Source organism: Callorhinchus milii, unplaced genomic scaffold, assembly GCF_018977255.1.
Source record: "Callorhinchus milii isolate IMCB2004 unplaced genomic scaffold, IMCB_Cmil_1.0 Scaffold13, whole genome shotgun sequence".
In the NCBI taxonomy this organism is placed as follows: domain Eukaryota; kingdom Metazoa; phylum Chordata; class Chondrichthyes; order Chimaeriformes; family Callorhinchidae; genus Callorhinchus; species Callorhinchus milii.
This window is the reverse complement of record NW_024704754.1, coordinates 19,423,906-19,445,050: the sequence shown is the minus strand read 5'-3', so window position 1 is coordinate 19,445,050 and position 21,145 is coordinate 19,423,906. Positions and strand designations below refer to the sequence as shown.

Here is a 21,145-nt window from a genome sequence, read left to right as displayed (position 1 = left end):
GTGAACACTGTTCCGTGATTCAAGACTATGGATTCTCTAACATTCAATGAATGGGATCAGGGGCTTGTGATGGAGCATTAAAACATCCCTAAACTGATGTCGTGCGAGTCTCCCACCCCTGAGAGTGGGGGTACGTAACAGCTCCCACTTTCAGGAAGCTGTGGAGCTGTTATTTCTGGCCTGAGTGAGGGGGGGAACATCATCTGCTCTGTCGAACCTGTAGGTTTGTGAGGCGTCACTGCAGTGGCTGCAATAACAGAGAACCAGATTTCCGTGGATGTTAAAGATCCTAAAGCACTACAACAGTGACCCTCCTCAACCTCTTACACTTCGACAAGAGAATCCATTCCAGTTGTTAAATCCTACATGTTATGTTCCTTGTGAGCAAATGGGAATTATTCTCTGCAGTGTGAAGTAGCCATGTCCTTGCTCTCCCCACTTCCTGTCACACCCACACACACCTCCTGTCACACAAACCCAGCAATAATTACACATGTGAGCTGTGAGCTCAGCAATCAGCCTTGCTCCAGGATTGCTCCTTGATCACAGCTATAGTTCTGGTCCTGATTATGACCTGGATCCACCTTTCCAATTGCATGTTACCTTCAAAGCAGTGTTGAGTCATCGTTAGACTTGTTCTCACAGACCAGTGAGGATAGTGCGTGTTGGAATGGCATCACTCACAGCTTGTTCTCAATACTATCTGTGAGCCGCGGAATAAGTATACTTAGTTTTGAGGAGAAACCTTTCTCTGTTTTCAAAATCCTTAAATCTTTAAAAGGCTGATTGAGTCCTTCACTCCCCCTTCCCCTCCCCCCTTTCAGTGAAGCGCTTTGAGATGTCTCGAACATGTGATCAGGCGCTATATCAAACGCAAGGATTAAGCACTCCGAGACACCGTCCAGCGTGAAGGGTGCTATATAAATGCAAATTGTTGTTGAAGGTGTGGGATACTGACTGGTGCTGGGGGTGGGGAGGTGAGGGTGGGGGTGAGGGTGGGGAGGTTGGGGGCAATGACTATGACTGGTGCTGGAGTTAGTGATTTCAAATTTTATGAAAAATTAATGAAAATGGATCAGCAACACCCAGAACTGCAGAGAGAATAGCTCATGTCACCAGTAACCCTTTCGGTGCCCACTGTCTAACACGTTAGGTGTTGTATAAAGAATTGTACAACATTCAGGATGTTTCGCCCGCAAAATATACAGAAGTTATTTCATTTTACAGTATATTCCGTGAAGCACTTTGAGATGTCTCTAAGATGTGATATGGTGCTATATCAAATGCAAGCATTATTATTATTATTAAAAGCATTGGTCTCGCCATTGCCTCTGATATTACCCTCCAATTGCCATCACTGAGACTGGTGCCTGTCACACAGTGACCCCTGCTGGCAGCCTAGTGATACAGCAAGTGATGCTTGCTAAGTCAGAAAGGGTTTGTTTTTATATTGGCGGATGTGATCTACAACTTGTCTCGAGAGACAGAGAAGTAATACAGGCAGATCAGTGGCAGTCACTGGGATAAGGTGCCAGTGCTGCCTCTTCCTTGCTCAGTTAGGCAGTTTCTATCAGTAGCTGACATCACTGTACAGAGAGGCTCAGTGCGAGAAGTTCCCTGTCTTACACATCTACAGTTTCATCCTGAAATTAAATAATGAAAACAAGTTATAACAAGATTATTATAACATTATGGACTGCCTTTTACAGCTGCCTGCACCTTGTGCTGGGGCTGAGGGTGGGTGGGGACCAAGGCTTTATACAACACTGAGCACTGAATTTTTACTGTGTAACATCTGCTCCTCATAAACTATAATAATAATAATCCTTAGATTTGATATAGCACCTTCTAAGCCTAATGCCATTGGCCTCACAGCCCTACGGCTTTGCTGTAAATTTGAACGTGGCTGTTATTGAGCCGTTTAGCCTCTAGTGTGTGTTAATTGACATAAAGTTGTTTGTCTCCACACGCTTCTGAGAAGCGAGCGGATACCTGTGGACAGATCTGCAATTAAATTTGATCATCATCATCTGTTCTCCTTCACGCTCTGTGCCCGTCTCTGTGCCTCATTAGTGAATTTGTAGTCCCAGATTCCCAGAAGACTATCAGAAACCTTTTCTGAGTCTGTGGATGTGACCAGTGAAGGTGCCAGTGAAGCCGGCGATGAAGGTGGCAGTGCCGCTCCTGGGGTTGGTGCAGATCAGGACGTGGACTGTGGGAAAGAGGCAACAGCCGAATGATCCATGTGGTGACTACAGATTGAGTGATAAAGTATCGCACCGGGAACACACTGACACATGCTCACACTCCCAGGGCGGGGCTGCTGCCACCTGGTGGCCATGATGTGACTGCGCATAGCAGCCACTAGTGTTTGGCGTGTTTGTCTATATAACATGCACCATCTTCGCCAGGAGGTGGCGCTCTCGGCCCTGAGACAGCGGGTGTGGATCACAACACAATCTCTCCTCACTTACGTCCAAAATAGTGCAACTAACACCTGGTGAAATAACACCTGGTGAAATAACACCTGGTGAAATAACACCTGGTGAAAGGAGTAAATGAAAAATTTGGCAAAAAATGACAGCGCTAGCTATCATAGTCTGACCTAATGTGATGGGATCCGGTTTGAAGAAACCTTTATTTTACATAAAGCACATCTAGTGAATTAAAGGTGGCTCTGCTTTCTGTATATTAGTATTACTATTACTATTAAAAACCTCCAGAGTTTTTACAGCAGTAATTCAGTCTCTGAGCATGATCTGATGGAGCTTATTTCTGTGTATCTACATGAGTGTGTGTGTCTGTGTGTATCGGCATGTATATTTGCGTGTCTATTGGTTCACCTGTGTCTTTTTCGCTTACATGCTGCCCAAGCTTTAATCTCACACAGAGGGTACAGTACAGCAGAACACAATATTGCAATCTGTAGAAAAGGTGCACTGGTGTGAAGCCATTGACAATGGCTGTTGCAGACAGAGCCGCTCCTCAAGCCATTGAGCAAGGGCCTGAGCCTCTGCACACTGACAACCTTACCGTAATTGTCTCACTATGTAATATTGGCAAACCAGAAGTTAATTGACCCAAGAAATCACTTCTCTACAGGTTGTTTTCTGTGTGAGCATTCCAACACTCGGCACAGCCACTCAGTGAACAGTTATAATCATTAATGCTATTGATATCCTCTGACATTAATAACAGGGGAATTAATATCAAGAAACAGCTCTTCACATCTTCCAGGAGTTTCTGTTGCTGTAAATTGCAGCAGGTGCTGGCAGTTAGTTGCTCGGAGTGTGAATGGGGGAGTGCAGGTGCCACATTCAGTCTGAGCAGGAAGGAGCCTAGAGATAATAATAATCCTTGCATTTGATATAGTGCCTTATCACGTTGTTGAGATGTCTCAAAGCGCTTCACATGATATATTGCAAATTGGATGACTGTAGTGTGGGCAAAATTGTGTAATGGTGTAAAAGATAGAGTTTAATGAAGATGTTTTAGCAGTCAGGGCTGGGTCTGGGGTTTGGGGCTGGGAACTCACTCCTGGCTCAAGCGTTGACAGTGATCGACCTCGCCCATTGGAGTGTAAATCACCATTTCCAGGCACGTTTCAATGTGAATGAAACACAGCAGCGATATTAACCTGCAATTGAGAGCTTCAACTTCTCTCATCTTCTGATCGCTGAAGCAAAACTACTTGTGCCTCCTCTCTGCTGCCTATCTTAGCAGATCCCTGAGCAGATCAGTGGTGTTAGTGAGATACCAGGGAACAAAACTGTCAGTAAATCAGCCGTGTAAAGGGCACAGAGCATCCGAGCTGCTCTCCTCAGTGATGTCAACTGCTCTTACACTCACCTCCTCCCCCCCACCACCCTAGAACCACTCAGCATCAGACTCCGTCACTGTTAAGTGCTCTGAAACCCGGGGAGGGGGTGACTCTGCTTTGTTGCTCTCTGTATGAACACTGAGTTTCACAAGCTGACACTGGGGTTGTTGCAGTCAGAGGGCTGGAGCTGTGGGCACTGAGCTGTTAGGGTAGTACTGCCCATCTCATGTGGCTGTTAACATGTTTAAAATTTGATGTCAGTCCCCTGTTGCTCTGTCCCACATAGCACGTGGAATGGCTGGATATCAGTGTGCGGGTGCCATGTGCATGTAATCTGACAGTGTTTACTGGGTCCACGTTTCCCCACAACCTGAACTAACACTCGCTCACTGCTGAAGCACTGCTCTCTGACATTCCTGAGAAGTTAGCATTTTATTCTGTTCCATGTGAACGACAATTCAAACCCATTGTTTCACTTCTTGTCTGTAGCAGCGCCCAGCCATCCAGAAAGCAAGAAAGCTCTCAAACCAAGAGATTATTGGCGCTGCAAGGAGAGGCTAGGATGAGTTTCTGAGTTTGACAGCAGGGACAACAAACCAATGTGGAGTTTTAACTTTGCACATTAGCTCTCAGATTGAAGGATCATCACCCACCTACTAGACTCCCTCACTATCTGTCTCACCACCATCTTCTGGTCTGTTGCCTCTCATATTTCTGCTCAGTGAAACCTACTCTCAACTCTACACAATTCCACACTGGCCCAGACTGTGAGCTCAAATTCCCTAACTTGAGTCTCAAACCCACAGCCTTGTGTTCCAGAGGAGAGAGCCTGGCTGACAGCCAGGCTAGGAGAGCAGACAGTTACTGCAGTTTGGTGCAGTGCAATTGGGCAGAAAATGGTCAATGAGGTTTGTCTGTGCCAGTCGGCTCCCAGCTGCTGAGCCGGAATTCTCTCCAGATTCCCTGTGTTGCTGTTAATGTGCGAAATGTGTCACAGACTAAAGTTGTTCAGGAGACAAAGTTACCAATCAACTGTACGAGTTCTCCTGCCTCTGATCCATACAACGCACAGGAGCTGGTCAGTGAGGTGACTGGTCAGTGAGGGTGTGAGGAGGTCAGTGACTCTGGTCAGTGAGGTTGAGCCTCCGGCCCAGCCAGCAAACAGTGACATTATTGTTGGTTGTAATTAAAGCACCAACTGAACTTCTTGGCTCAGTGAATAATGCAACACAAATGACAAAGAGCGAATTGATGCTTAGACGCAAGAGGATATCACTGCTGTCGTTCCATTCTCATCAGCCCAGCCCCCAGTCCCAGCCAAACCCCCAACACAGCCCAGCCCTCAGCCCAGGGCAGTATAAGAGGGACAGGAGAGAGGCAAGGACAACCCCATTCTGATGTGTGACGTGAGGGGCAGCCTTCCCCAGGAGACAATGATCCCATCACACAGGCCAGAAATCCATAACCAAACATTACATAGAATATAATTGGTCAATTTGTCATCAGAAACCTCAGCTAATGCCATCAAGGCCCGAACTCGGGAAATGGCCACTTTCTCTTTCATCTTTATTGATCCTTTGGGAAAATCAGATTCGCTTTAGAAGTTTCTCATTTGTGGAACAATTGTGTTGTGATTCTAAAAACTTCCCTGAACAATTCTTAAACAGTTTATATTAAACCAGCGCCTTTCACTGTAAACTAAGTCTGGAGGAGCTTTACAGACAGAGAGTTGTTAGTCATGAAGTTGAAGTTAATATAAATAAATACTTATATATTTATAAATATAAAGTTTTGCTATTAACGCGGAAGTTAATCTGGTGTATCCAGGAGATTGATGTGTAATAGTTGACTAGCGCAGTGTTACAGTAAACTAGCTTGCTGGGCTTCCAGCTTTTCATTCTCACTCTCACAATTACCACGGCCTCAGCCCATTCCAACCAGTGAGTTTATTACACGAGAGACATTGAGATAAACAGACGCAAAAACACACAAACAATGAAATTACAGCTTCAGCTGAATCTCATAAAAGTTAGTAAGTTCCGTAAAGAATGAAGGTCACGTGCGAAATCTCTAAACTCCATCAATGACTTTCTCTGTGATCAGGGACCCCCCCACCCCCTCCCCACTTGGCTTCCTCTTCCTATCTCACCTTTCATTCTCAAATCTCAACCCGGGTTCGAGACTGTTACCCTGTGTATACACACTCCCAGCACAGTCACCCTGACTGCCTGGGGGCATCCTCCCCAAGTGAAAGGCCCTGTACACATGCAATTTGTTGTTGTTGTTGTGCACACACACAGCGCAGACAGGTTGTGGCTCAGGCACAGTGGGGAGGAGGCTTCAGTAACTGGGTGTGAAATCCATCTACGGTACATCAGCTCCTAGTCTAACATTGCTTTAGAACATTCATAAATTAAATCAACCAAAAATATACAGGTTAGTTTACGTTCATTCAAATGGCTTAAACTTGTCATGAAAGCAGCTAATTAATACACCATTAGCCCTGACTCTGAGAGGCATCGTCAGCTGCGAGAGGTAATGAGGAGGTGTGGGAGGCAATGGGGAGTTCTGAGAGGCAATGTGAGGTGTGAAAGGCAATGGGCAGGTGTGAGAGGCAATGGGCAATGGCAGAGTGCAGGCATTTTCATTGCCATATGGAATCTCTGTGTTAAATGGTGGCTGCTGTGGGCTGTTGCGCCCCCGAGCAGTTGGCCACATTCCTTTCCTGCACCTCGATGGGCGAGGGCCGGGTGTGGCCCATGGGCCGGGGCGAGCGGCAGTGCTCAATCTGGGGGGCTGGGCCATCTCGGCACCGAAAGAAGGTGATGAAACCGTTGCGGTAATTTTTGTTCATCCAACCATACAGGAAGGGATTAGCGAAGGTGGAGCACATGGCGACCACATGGAAGATACTGTAGAGAAGCTTGTACTCGGTGAAGTCAAAGAGCCTCTTGTCCAGGTCACTAAGCAGTTGGAAGAGGTGGAATGGCAGCCAACACACGGCAAACACCACCACCACCATCACCAGCATCTTGGTGGTGTTGCGTCTGCGGCAATGGCCCGAGCCCTTGGCACAGGGGCTGATGTGGTTCTTCAGTTTAACCCAGATCCTGATGTAAGCATAGCTGATGATGGCAAGCGGCAGCACGTACTGCAGGAGGGACATGGAGACGCTGTAGATGGTGCCATCCTGGCTGTTGCCGTTCGGCCATTTCTCAGAACAAACCACGATGCGCACGTCGATGAGCGGCAACTCTACCACCTTGTGCTCCCGGAAGATGGCGAGCGGCGCAGCCAGGACCGCGGCCACCAGCCAGGTGATGGCGATGACGGCTCCGCTGGCTCGGGGGGAGATGCGACTCTCCATGTGGAAGACAATACAGCGATGTCTGTCCAATGCAATGACGGTCAGGGTGAGTGTGGACACGTGGACACTCAGGGCTTGAGCGTAGGGCACAAGGTGGCACAGGGTGGCCCCGAGCTTCCACTCGTCCAGCAGTGTGTAGACCAGGGTGAAAGGCAGACACAGGGTGTCCACCATCAGGTCAGCCAGCGCCAGGTTAGCAATGAAGAAGTTGGTGACCGTGCGCATGTGCCGGTACCTGACAATCATGTGTATGACCAGACTGTTGCCCACCAGTCCCAAGAGGATGATTAGGCAATAGGCCGTGATCAACACCACCCTCACGCCCAGCAGCTTGGTGCTCTCTGCCATGGGGAGCAGCCCTGACCTGGGCTGGGCAATGTCCACTGTGTACCAGGCCCACCACTCCCCACGCATGTCCACCTCCGGACCCTCGCTGCTGTTTGCCAGCTCCGTTGGTCGCATGATGAGGAGCTCCTGGTCAGTCTGCGGCTTCTCCCTGGGGACCAGCAAACAGTTACTTTCTCTCCCCACCCCGAGTTTCCCCCACTCTCCCTCTGGCCTGTCCTGTCTTTGCTGTTAGCAGCCATCCTAAACTCAGAACTTTCCTCACACTGTTATAGAGGGAGCATTTTTTTCTTCAAATTATTATCCAATTGCCTTGTGACATCAAATAAAAGCACCCAATGTGGGTATCAATGTGCGTAAGAACATAGGAACAGGAGGAGGCCATTCAGCCCCTCGAGGCTGTTCCGACATTCTATTAGATAATGGCTGATCCGTACCTCAACTCCAGTTAATGGTCACAGTTCACACACAGCACAGCTGATCGCTGTGGTTCTCTGTCACCCTATAGACACTGTAAAGCCATTTGCTTTTACTGTGATATTAGTCTGTATTCAGCATCACAGGGTCTGGCAATGACAGGGTTAATGTATACAGACTGTGGGTAACTGTATCATGACCAGTGATGGAGAGACAGACAGTGGGGCTGCGCTGCACAGGACTCACTCACTCTCAGACTATTGATTAGCGCTGGCTTTACAGTCCCGGCTCCTACCTGGCAGCAGCAGCTCTGGATACGGGGTGAGGGTGTGGGGGGTGAGGAGTGACACTTGCCTCGCGCGGGGGTGGGGGGGGGGGGCGTCTGTAATCCCAGCATGAAGGGCACTATATAACTGAATTTCAGAGCGCTATTGTTGTTGTAACCTGAGGCTCTCTGAGGCTATGAGTGAGGATGTGAGGAGCAGTGATGCTGTAGGTTTGGGCTCAGTTACTGCTGGCAGCTCTGATCGGGACCTTTCTGGGGGTGAAGGGGGCTGTAACCAGAGGGCCTGTGCCCCCCCCCACCCAGGGCTGAGCTCACGCTCAGGTTATTGTGGTTCTCACAAACAATCCTGCTCCGTGCTTTACTCTGGCTGATAACTGCTCAGGATATTTCTGTACAACTTACTGTAAATTGGGGAAACACCTACAATCTGCTACACTTCATTGTAAACTCCAGTGTTGTTCTTAACCCGAGAAACCACCACCACCACCACCACATTTACTCAGCGCGCCTCACACAGAGCAGTGCCTCACACAGAGCAGTGCCTCAGAGCGCTTAATAATAATAATAATCCTTGCATCTGATTTCGCGCTTTTCACGTCTTCTCGACGTCTTAAAGCGCTTCACAGAATATACTGTAAAGTGAATTGACTGTATATTTGTGGGCGAACGCTGCAGCCAATTGCGCACAGCAATGTCCCACAAACAGTCGTGGATTGAAAATGACCAATTTATTATTGGTTTGTTTTGGAGGGATTATTATTAGGCTCTGTGTGGAGTAAGGAAACTTGCCCAAGGTTTCGCCCTGACCTGCCGGGGATTGAACCCAGGTCTCTCACTTGTAAGGCGAGCGCTCTAACCACTGAGCTACAGAACCCCAAGCTTAATAATGATCAAACTCTAATAAAACGCTACAACAACAAATGACACTTACACATCAGGAGGACGACCCAAAGTACTGGACAGTCAAGAATTTGCATGCAAGCGGGAGTTAAGTAGAGTGAGGAGTGGGGGGGTGGGGTGGGGTGGGAGGTTGACCGAAGGGGCAGTCGAAGAGGTACTCGACAATGTAAGGACAAAGAGAGTGGGGGGTGGAGGAGTGTAAGAGCAGAAATACAGAATAGGAAGATTGTTATATTATAGGGAGATGAAGAGAGAGGTTGGATGTGAAATGTGATGAAGATGGTATGGACTGGGATGAGAGAGGAATGAGGGGAGAGTGACAGAGATGACAGTTGCCGCAGCTCTTACCAGTTCGCCATCACAGACCAGGTCAGTAGCCGCTCATATTCCTCACCGCCACAAGCCGCTGGGAATCAGGGACAATTCCCAACTCTCCCATTGGCCATAAAGTTTCTGGTGAGTGAGAAGCAATCAGTGGGTTGGCACTGACACTCACACCCACACGGTTACAGTCAGCAAGCTTTTAAAAGGTTGGCATCTGTGCAGAGAGCTGCAGTGTAAAGTATCCATGGCTAATGATAATGGATGATTGGTAGCGACTGCCCTGGGCTGTGAGGTAACAGCGCTGCTATCACAGTTCTCACTGACACAGGATGAGCCAATGGTTTCATTGTCACTAAAATCACTTTGCTTCAACGAACCTGAGGAGGAGGGAAGTTTCAATTAAAAGGGAAACGCTGGTTTTGTGATGTGGTTAGGTTTATAATGTGAACCAGGTCACTGTGCCCGGTCAGGGCGGGCACAAGGCGGGCACAGGGTGACATGTTGATTGTTTAACAATAATAACAAGTGAGAAGACCTGGGGTTGATTCCTGGGCGGGGCAAAACCTGGAGTAAGTTTCCTTACTCCACATGCCTCTGTTTGCCTAGCAGGAAGTAGGAACTTGCTTGTTAGTCAACTGACAGATCACTTTCCAGGGGTAATAATTTGGTCACTCAATCCACGACTGTTCGTGGGACACTGCTGTGCGCAATTGGTTGCCATGTTTCATCCACAAAATACAGTCACTCCACTTTACAGTATATTCTGCGAAGTGCTTTGAGACGTCGCAACAAAGTGATAAGGCTCTGTATCAAATGCAAGGATTATTATTATTATACAGTTCTCCTCACTCAGAGTAGTAGACTTTCAGCAGAAGAAGACAATTGATCCTCTTCACCACTTCAACCTCTTTCTGCACATCCATCAGCTAATAATGCGAAACACTTTGAGTCCTGATGACATTGATGGTGCTATACCAAATGCAAGGCTTATAATTAATAATAATAAATAACATCCAATTGAAGTCTACGTATCAGGATTCCCAAACGTGGGGAAGACTTTGTTTCTTAAAACCCACTTTTTCCTCGACATTTCCCTGGGGCTGGACATTAGGTGCTCACTCTCTGGCTATGTAACGTGGTTTATGAACCAGATTACAAATATCACTGTTAATCTGACACCCGCAGAGAGATTAGACACATTAGTACATTTGTGACTGTGTGTGGGCAAACGCTCAGAGGTGCCTACAGATTAATAACGCACGGCACAGTTAAGCCTCTGCACGTCACACTGTGGCTGCCCACACATAGCAGCCAGTTTAATGTTGCTCTTTGGAAGCAGGAGTGAAAGCAGTTTAAGTGAAAAGGTCAAAACTAAATTGTTTCAGTATTGAAGGGTATGGAGAGGAGCAAAGATACCTTGGCATTTACACAAATATTGGCTGAGTGGCCGGGGTTATTAGACAGTATATTGGTCTCAGATTTCCCCAAGCACTCGGCTAATATCAGTAATTCAACACAGAACAGAGAAAATTAACAGCTAATTCGCCTCTTTGTGTCTGTGTATGTGAGTGTAGAGAGTGAGTGTGTACATGGGGTGAGGCTGGATGGAGAAAATCAGAGCAATCTGTGCGTCTGATCCAGAAAGTGCTTTAATGTAAATTTCTCTCATCTTGCTGTTTCAAAGCTATTTGAAACCAAAAATATCTTCCTCCCTATACGTGGGCGAGTGAGCAACAGCACAGATACAATGGGCCAAACGCACTGACATTTCCCTGGTTCTGAGAAAGACTCATAATAGCTGTTGAAATGGTAAGAGGGGAAGAAGGTTAGAATCTACTAATGTCGGGGGAGACCCCAAACCACATCTAACATGTCATTAGTTTGAGATGATGTTCTGCCAGGTCACTCGTGGCCAACACAAGTTCCCTGGAGTTGCCAAGGAGATTAGTTATGTTTGTCTTTGTCTAAAGTCCATGTGCTGCTCAGTGATGATGTTACACAATTGCCTCTACTTTTACTTTATACCCAGCCAACAATGGTATGTTTGCGGGGGACATTGATGTACACAAATATCTGCCACATTTGCTTACAAACTCACTTGACAACAACTCACTGTGAGGAGCTTTGAGATCTTTCAAAATTGTAATGATAATTCTTACATGTGTCAATAGCACCTTTCACATCGGAAGGACAGCTCAAAGTGTTTCACAGGATATACTTTAAAGTGGAGTGACTGTTTTTTTTGGCAAAACACAGCAGCCAGTTTATACAGAGCAATGTCCCACAAACAGCAGTTTTGGGTGCTGTAACAAATAGAAGGATTATGAATATTGCTGAAGTTTTGGTGGTATTTACAGCAAGCTGTGTTTGAGAATGACATGGGATATAAAACCATGTGTGTATTACGACAAATGTTCAGTTACTGGGTTAATCGATGGCCAAACGTTTTACTTTAATTATGAATCCAAGAGAATGTGTGAATTGGAAAATCCCTGGAGCTGCACATAACCTCTGTGTGTGAGTGACGGTTTCAAGCAAATCTGATCGATTGCTCATTGGTTGTTTTGACAGTTGCTGTCTGATTTGTGACAATGAAAAACTATTTGAAATTCTTATTTGCAGAGGTTCCCAGCATAGTGCATTGTGAGTCAACAACAACAACTTGCATTTATATAGTGCCCTTCACACAGAGTAGCATCCCAGAGAATCCAGAAAAGAATTGAAGGGAAGTTAGAAAATATATCTTTACAGAGTGTGAGCGTAATATCTGCAAACCAGTGTTCATCAATGCATTTTAAAAGGAAATTAGATGCTTGAAGAGGAAGAATGTTAAGTTTGTAAGGAGAGAGGAGAGAGGGATTAGATTTAGTGTTTCCTGTGGAGATAAACATCAGCCCTCCATTGATGAGCCAAATGGCCTGTTTCTTTTCTGTATTACTTTAGGATTCTGTTATCCAAGCTTCTGTTTCTTCTCTCTCCATATACAAACAGTATATATATATATATATGTGTGTGTGTGTAATATACAAATATGTTCATCTGAGAACGATTTGTTTGAATTCCGCCACTGTTCTCTCTGCCTGTCCAGTCATTGGCAATTGACCCTGAAGACTCAGAAGAATAAGCCCAAAAGCTTTGCTTTCTGTAAACTGGTGTCTTTGGTAAATCAATTTATGAATCCATTTACATTGTTGCTCACTGATTGCAATTCAGCACATTATTACAGCCAAGTGTCTAGCAGCAACCGGAAGCAAAGCACATTTCAAAGAAAATCTGAGCCAGGGACCAAGAGAAACACAAGATGACTGACAATGATTTGCTCAGATATACACACACTTCATACATCACACACGGCTCGCTCAGCCACACACCACAATTGTCATGATACACACCTTACTGTGGGACTGGAGCCAACCATCAAACCCATCTTGTGATCGTGTGAACTGAGTCCAAAACAACACTGTAAATTGGATCAAAGAATCTAGATATCATTTGGCTGATGTGCTTTCAGTTAAGCAGTCCTGCCCAGTGTCAAAGTGTTTATTACTCACCTGGAATTGGCTTGTCAATGAGCCTTCATTCCCCCACATCCAAATGCAAAGATTATTATTATCCTCCTCTCAGTAAAACTGGTGTGAGCCATTGCCACTGCCTGAGCCTAACAGTGCACAGCATGTCAATGATAATTGACTGTTAGATAAGGAGCTAAAGTGTGTGTTTTTTAAAATTGGTTTCAGAGGCTAATGAATTTAATGATTAACACAACTTTTTGCAATTAACTCCAGACAGGTGGGTGGAGGTGTTCAGAGAACTGGCATTGATCAGCTGCCCTGAACCAGCCCTGAACAATGATTTCCTGTAGCACAGAGAATTGGGGTTTCAGTGACTTTATCATTGCTAATTATCAGAAAACTGCTATCATGTGTCGCCAAATGTGGAGGCCTTTCGCAGCAGCAATGTTCCACACACAGCCACAATGTGAAAGACAGCAACACTGGGAGAAATTCCCTTCTTTTTCCAATAGCGTCAAGTGATCTTTGATGTCCACCTAAACAGGCGGGAAGGAGCCATGGTTTGATGTCTCCTCCAAGTACAGTACTGGAATGCGAGCCTAGATTGTCGGCTCAAAGTGCCAATATGGGGCTCTACAGGAGAATGTGAGCTGAATAAATATCAGTCCCAGAACTCAAGTCTCCATTTACACAGTGAATGAGTGACATCAAGGCTGTTGTCGCTACCTTTTGTACATAGGTTTGAAATATTCAGTGACGATTAATTCACTCCCTTGAATTTATAAAGTTGGGTAAAAGTTTGCGACCAGGATAAGAGCGACACCCAGTGGCTAATGACAACACGGCAACATTAAGTCATTGAACAAGAACTTGAATTTATACAGAGACCTTCACATTGTCACGTCTCAGAGCACGTTACAAAGAACAACCTGAACAAGCAGATCCAAAAGATGTTACCTCCTGTGTGATATACAGTGAATGGTGTCCATCAACAGCATGGAGAAGGCAGCAAGTGTACTGACCATTGATTACAGGCTGTTTCCAAACGACTGGCATTTGTTAATTCAGTTTGCAGTCAGTGCTGTTATTTTCAGCCTTCAGATGAGACATTAACCTGAGGTCCCTGTCTGTTAAAGGTTAAAGATCCCGCGGAGCTATTCGAAAAGAAGTTTCTCCCACTGTCCTGGCCAACAATCTCACAAATAAAATTGGATGTTTGTGGGAAATTACTGTGCACAAATGGTTGCCATAATTCCACCACAAAATAGTCAACTACATTACAGTATATTCTATGAAGCGCTTTGAAACACCTTGATCATACAGGGTACTATATCAAATGCTAGAGTATTACTAATGAACTGCACCAAGCTCAGATACCAGGGTTTGAATTCCCAGAGACTCTGACCTTCCATACTAGATCGTGCTGCTCCCTGTAATAATCCTTCGCATGAAAGAAGCTGTGGCTGTGAATGAGGTGAAATTGAGTCAATACCTGGCTCTGCAAGGAATTGCCTATTTTTCATTCCTTCGCCCTTCAGCAGGATTCAAGGCAATCTCTGGGGATCCTGACATTCCCCCTAATGTTATTAACTTCCTTCATTGTTCTACTCCAAGCTCCGATTTCCAAATACAGCTGCGACTCCCGCACAAGGTGAACGTTCACCTCAGCAACAAGCTGCTGCTCTTAGTTATTGAATAGACAACTACAGGTTGTCTTTGTGTGTGTGTGACAGATCATGCTGCTGTGTTTGTGTGGTGTATCAGACAGGAAGGATTTAGACAATTTATTTTCGGATTTAGATAGAATGTAGACTGAGGGAGAGAAAGGGATAACTCGAACATTCTGTAAGCTTTATTCCTTGGTTTTACTAGAATAAGGAAAGTCAAAGTATCAGTCACTCCATCAAGCTCTACATTCACTGAGTGTGACAAGACACGTGCACAACATACAATCAAGTGGGGAAAGCAGCCTCTGTCCCAGAGTGTGTTACAGTCACTGTGACAACCTGTTAAACAGTCACAATTGGCATCAGTGTAAAACCACAAAGCCTCGCCCAGCAGTCACACCGCTCAAAACAACCATTCAACAAAACGACTTCTACTCATTCAGCAAAGATGTGAAGCTTAAAGCCAAGCTTCTCTCCGGGCAGAGCCAAGGCCTTCATCCACACATCGCTGTCACCTGGGCCAGTCTCAGCTCCACACTCAAGGCCTCGTATGATTGAAGCTGTAGTCACAATGCAGTGCACAGTCAACAACACGCACTGAGTAATGCTGTACCCGTGTGACGAGCGTCTCAGGAGCAGAATTAAATTTGCGTTTCAGTGCAACATGTTTCTAACTACAACGGTGACTTGATAGCTTACAGACAGCAGCCATGATACACACATAGCCTTCCTGGTATTTGGAATTTCTGGAATTGCAAAATAATAAACTAGTGAGGTTGGAGCACAATCACTAAAGCAAAGCAGTTTTCAGGTACAGGGTGAAGCGATGTGGACAAGCCAGGTTATTGCATCTGTGATTTCCCTGCCTTCTCTCGCAAACACACATATACACACACAAATATACACCCTTGCACGTACACACAGACACAGCGGCATTATTCACTCCTCCATAAGAGGAATGAGAAGTTAAGTACTTGAGGATTTTTTTCAATAGGAAACAAACTGGAAACTTTGATAATAAGTTTTTTCTCTAAACCGCACTCATGTATTTCAAAGGAACCTGGAGACGGCAGCCAGTGCCCAGCTCACACAGTGGTTGGGGGGGCGGGGAGAGAGACAAACCCAAAGGGAGAATGTTTAAACTAGTGCTTTCCCCACGCTCACCGCGTCTTGCTCTGAGCACTGAACACCTCATCAGGCTGAGCTGCAATTGTTACACAAACCTCTAAAGCTCCTCGTGGGCTGTGAGGGGAGGGGAGGGGGCACTGCCTGAACCTAGATTTCACAACTTATCACAAGCTCTGAGCCTCTGCCCTTCACTGCAGCCATTTTATGGTCAGTGAAAGACCGTCTGTCTCCATTTCTTGTCCAGCAGGAACGGCCACAGGCAGCGGCGGATCCCGGTGAGGAACGGTGTCCGGTGTCCGATTCCCAGCCTCTCCAGGCGGGAGCAGTCCAGCTGGGTGTTCTGAGGACGGAGAGCTCCCACCACGGGGCTCTCTGTGATCTGGGCAAACGGGAACCAGAGAGCAATTAGTGGGGAATTCACTCACATCACTTCACTCGCAATAGGAAGGACCTGGGAAAGCACCGGAGCAGCAAAAACATTGAGAGTTGTGAAGAAAGAGCTGGGAAGAGGAAATAATAACAGAAAAACACACAGGGGCGGTGTTGGGTTGGGGTTTGTCACTTACCGAGCGCAGGTGACTGCTGGGAAGGTTGAAGACGTTCGCCATGATGCAGGCCATCTGGTACTTGCTCATCTGCTCGTTACCCGACCAGTGGAAAATGCCTTTGATACAAGAATCCTGTGAATAACCAGGAAAATTAGAAGACAGGATTTTATTACACTAGCTGGTCTCGTCCTCACTTTAACGTCTCATTTTAAGGACAAGGCAACGCCCCCCCCACCCCTAACACCGCACTGATGTCAGACAGAAACCATCCCCCACCCGCTCCCCACACTGTGCTGATGTCTCACTCCCGTACCTCCAGCCTCCTCTCCGCCAGCTGCCTGCAGACCCGAGCCACATCGCCCACGTGCGTAGGGAATCTCTGCTGCCAGTTGTCCATATTGGCCGACTTGTTACTGTGCTGAACTTTGTCAAATAACACAGTGACAGCACTTTCCTCCAGAGATTGCACATCACCATATAACACCGGAACCCTCAGCACTGCAGCCCCTGCCAGAGAGAGGCACATCAGCTCAGATCACCACACCACAGGGAACAGAGAGACTGAGCAACAAACATGCTGTTTGTGATATGTTGAACCTGTTGTTTACCTGGGTGGTTCTGCAGCACTGCCTGCTCCCCTTGCAGTTTGGTTTTGCCGTACGTATTGAGGGGATTGGGAGTGTCTTCCTCCCGATAGGGTGGACTGGTCCCATCAAACACGTAGTCTGTACTCATGTAGATTAGGAATGCTCCAATCTCAGCTGCAAGACATATTAAAGCTGCTTTAGAACAAACGGTTATAAATCCTTACAGTTTGCAACATTAGTCTCAATCCACGTTAGGTACATTGATTTATAACCAGAAACCCACAGCTCCTCAGCTTTCCTTCGTACATTTAGATGTGATCACAAACGCTTAGCAAAGCAGCCCTACCCTCCAGCGCACTGTGTACTGCAGGATTTGTTCACTTTCTTTCTTGTGTGTTATACCTGACTCCTTGGCTATCCATCCCGAAGCCATTACGTTCAGCTGAGTGGAGTGTTCAGGCTGAGAGGCCACTACATCAGGCCTCCGTTCTGCCGCACAGTGCACCACAGTGTGGGGCTGCAATGGAAAAAAACACATGACGGGTTTAGTGTCGAAAGGACGGTCAGTATTCCAATCCTCATCCCTGGGGCAGAATCCCCAGTCTGTCTGAAACACGTGATAATGAATTCCCAAACCTTATCAGACCTGAATGGAGAATTTTGTTCCACACTCTCCATTTCCTTGGTCACAATCCTGAGACTTTTCCTACACGTGACAGTAATTATTGGACGTCATCACAAAATATACAGTTAATTGACTTTACAGTATATTCTGCGAAGGGTTTTGAGACGTCACAAATACGTGATAAAGCGCTGTAGCAAATGCAAGGATTATCGTTATTATTAGGTGCTGTACTGGATGCAGACACTATTATGATTGTTTACTTCTTGTCATCAATCCTCGCAAAGAGCCATCAGCCGTATCCCGCTGTAACGAGCAGATACACACACAGTACCTTGAACTCCTGGATTAGCTGTCGCACTGCCGAGGGGTCCAGCAAATTCACTTGTTCAAACTTTGGCCGAGCTCTTTTATAGCCACATCCCATCGTGTCCCAGTCATTGTCCGCAAACTCTTTGTAAACCGCTCGGCCCAGGAGCCCTGTGGCTCCAGTGACCAACACCCGTCGATCGGGCACAGGGGCATCCTCCTGCACCTCAGCCACAGGAGAGCAACAACAACAACAAATTATACTGGTATTCACGTCAGGAGGTGGTCCCCAGTAGCTCCGCAGGTCAGACCCCCCCACCGCACCGCTGTGCCCGCGCACACCTACACACGCGCGCGCGCCCACAACCCTAAATACACACAACACAATGACATATATACAGCGCCTTCACGTCGGGAGGACATCCCAAAGCGCTGAAGTCAGGGGTCGGGGCCCGAGCCTTGGGGGGGGGGGGGGGGGAGAGAGAGAGAAGTGGTGAGGGGGGGGGGGGGGAGAGGTGGGGGGGAGAGGAGGAGGAGGGGGGAGAGAGGTGGGGGGGGGGAAGAGGTGGGGGGAAGAGGTGGGGGGGAGAGGGGAGGGGGGGGAGAGGTGGGGGGAGGAGTGGGGGGGGGAGAGAGGTGGGGGGGGAGGAGTGGGGGGGGAGAGAGGTGGGGGGGAGGGGGAGTGGGGGGGGGGAGTGGGGGGGGGGGAGGGGGGGGGAGGAGTGGGGGGAGAGGAGTGGGGGGGGGTGGAGAGGTGGGGGGGGGATGTGGGGGAGGAGTGGGGGGGGGGAGGCAGACACACTCGGGCAGCAGTGAGGCGGACACTCGGGCCTCCCGGAGGCCGCAGCGCTGAGGTATCCGGGGCCTGGGTCGGGTGTAGGGAATGGGGCGGGGGCCTGAGGCCGGTGTCGGGGCGGGGGGCGGGGGCCGGTGTCGGGGCGGGGGGCGGGGGCCGGGCGCGGCCCGGGGCGGGGTCGGGGCCGCACCTGCACGAGGCTGACGTGTCCGGGGCTGAAGTGGATCTTCAGCTCCTTCTCTCTCCCCACCATAACGGCAATCCCGCCCCGCGGCCAATCAGCGGTCAGTTCTGGTGACTGACAGCCCCCAGGACCAATCAGCCGCAGGTCACTGTGACTGACAGGACTTTGTACCAATCAGCGCTACGATTAGCCAATCAGCGGTCGCCGGGGCCCAGCGGTCGGGGAGTGGGCGGGTTTGACGCTCACACCTGGTGGGCGCAGCGCCCCCAGTGGTCACCTGGAGCTAACATCCCCCCCACCCCGTGCTGCAGGTAATGGAGCGGAGCTGCCAACCAAAGCCAACACAACATCTTGGACACAGTCAATCCAATATTGCACAGTTCTCCCTCGTTTGTACAGATTCACTGACATTTTTATTGACAATTCATTCCACCCCTTACATATAAATACATGTACAATGTCACTCTGGTTGATAGAGTGCAACCACCGGATCAGAAAGCCCAGTGAACTTTACAACAACAAGATTCCATTTATTGAGCACCTTTCACATCGGGAGGACGTCCCAAGGCGCTGTACAGTTGGGTCAGGACCCGAGCAAGGGGGAAATGGTCAGGGTGAGGGGAGGGAAGGGAGGGAGCGAGGAGGGGGGGAATGGTCAGGATGAGGGGAGGGAAGGGAGGGGGTAGAGAGTCGAGAGGGGAGCTGAAGGCACGGTCAAAGAGAAAGGTCTGGAGACCGGCCCTGAAGGAGGAAAGGGAGGAGGCGGTGAAGGCACTGGGGGATAGAGTTCCAGAGCCTCGGGGCTGAAGGCCTGGCCACCGATGGTAGGGCAGTTGGGGTGGGGGATATGGAGCAGCCCGGAGCCCGAGGAACGGAGGGTACGGGCAGGTAGGTAGGGGGATAGTAGGTCGGAGAGGTAGGAGGGAGCAAGGCCCTGAATGGCCTTGTAAGTGAGGATGAGGATCTTGCATTCGAATTTACCCCAATCTCTTAAGGAGTATAAGCGTAAAATTTAGGTATTGCTCAATTACATTTTATACAGAAAGGTAAAGGAACATCAGAACTAGAATAAATCTGAAATTAGATTCTACCTAATCAGTGAATAAATAAAGAAAATCACACATGCTGGAAATCTGAAATAAAAACATAATGGGAGTAGTACATTTGGAACATTTATGCTTGAAGGCCTAGTTGAGGAAGGGCAGGAGGAGGTTCATGTGGAGAATAAACAGCGGTATAGACCAGTTGGGCTGAATGGCCAGTTTCTGTGCTGTATCTTCTAATGTATACATTATGGGAGAGCGGGTTGGGAGAGAAACTGCAGAGACAGAGGGTGCACCCAATGTAACCAGATTACCTATAATAAAACAATGTCTATGTGCTTCAAGAAGAAATCCCAATTACCGATTGACATAAAGACATGATTTATACCTAAACAGAAAGGGCTTGCATCTGGGAGTGACATGGGGCATATTTATTTTGGGTTATTTTCTATCGCTCATGAGTTATAACCTAAAATGTATTTCAGTTTTACGTTTTCACTAGTCATACTTCGTGGCCACCAAGTAGCGCTGTGGCATCATGAGTCACAGAGCACGTGCGTATGTATGCACAAACTGCAGTTACACCTGGTGGATGCGCTGGCTGACTGTGGCATCCTGCGTCAAATCACACATGTAGCCAACGGGGGCTATGGCTGGGGCTGTGGCCAAAGCCGCCACGCATACAGCTAGTGACTTGATAAAGACAGAACTGGAAAACCAGCAAACCACTAGTGTTGCTCGGATAATGAAAGCGTCTTGCTATACTCTTGGACATGTGGCTCATGATGATGCCCTACTATGGAAAGAAGAAATCAAGTGGAGCCACTGAAGAATGCAAAATGAGGAAAGCCAATCCAGTTTCTAGCCAGGACACACCCTGACCAAAGGTGCTCCACACAAGTATAATACTGAAATCTGCTTCAGGAAAACAGAGATTTGGACAGAAATCAGGTCTCAATACCTTCATACGAATAGTTACAGCTTATAGAATCATATAGCACAGAAAGAGGCTACCGTGGGCTGTGCCAACGCTCCAAATTAATCTCATGCCCCTGCTCTCTCCCTCTAGCCTTGCAAATTTGTCCTCCCAAATATCTATTTACTTCTCTCTTGAAAATGGTTATCGAACTTGCTTCTACCACCCTTTCAGGCAATGCATTTCATATTCAAACAACTCTTGTGAAAAACCTTCTCATCTCCTCTGGTTCTTTTGCCACTATCTAAATCTGTGTCCAACCACCTGTGGAAACAGTTTCTCCCTGTGCACTCTGTCAAATCCCCTCATAATTT

General features: G+C 47.6%; 2 protein-coding genes and 1 non-coding gene across 3 annotated transcripts; all 3 read right to left on the bottom strand.

Annotated features, from left to right (window-relative positions):
- Positions 1 to 6,488: 6,488 nt before the first annotated feature.
- Positions 6,489 to 7,649, bottom strand: LOC103188211 (neuropeptide Y receptor type 2-like). Its single transcript, NM_001293005.1, is given in 1 exon segment — positions 6,489 to 7,649. A coding segment is annotated over 1 exon segment (1,161 nt).
- A 1,388-nt stretch (positions 7,650 to 9,037) lies between these two features.
- trnav-uac lies at positions 9,038 to 9,109 on the bottom strand. Its single transcript has one exon. It is a non-coding gene; the product is annotated as a tRNA-Val (tRNA).
- Positions 9,110 to 14,817: 5,708 nt separating this feature from the next.
- mat2b (methionine adenosyltransferase II, beta) lies at positions 14,818 to 18,910 on the bottom strand. Its single transcript, XM_042340131.1, has 7 exons — positions 18,825 to 18,910; positions 17,858 to 18,058; positions 17,304 to 17,418; positions 16,923 to 17,075; positions 16,628 to 16,821; positions 16,333 to 16,446; positions 14,818 to 16,145 (listed from the first exon to the last, which is right to left on the bottom strand). The coding sequence occupies exons 1-7, from the start codon at positions 18,879 to 18,881 to the stop codon at positions 15,975 to 15,977; spliced, it is 1,005 nt and encodes a 334-aa protein (XP_042196065.1). The 5' UTR covers positions 18,882 to 18,910; the 3' UTR covers positions 14,818 to 15,974.
- Positions 18,911 to 21,145: the final 2,235 nt, after the last annotated feature.

Coding starts and splice junctions, on each gene's coding strand:
- mat2b (XM_042340131.1), bottom strand. CDS start 18,881: ATGGTGGGGAGAGAGAAGGAGCTGAAGATCCACTTCAGCCCCGGACAC. Junction 17,076..17,303: donor ATGGATAGCCAAGGAGTCAG/GTATAACACACA, acceptor TATGTCTTGCAG/CTGAGATTGGAGCATTCCTA. Junction 16,822..16,922: donor AGTGCTGCAGAACCACCCAG/GTAAACAACAGG, acceptor TCTCTCTGGCAG/GGGCTGCAGTGCTGAGGGTT.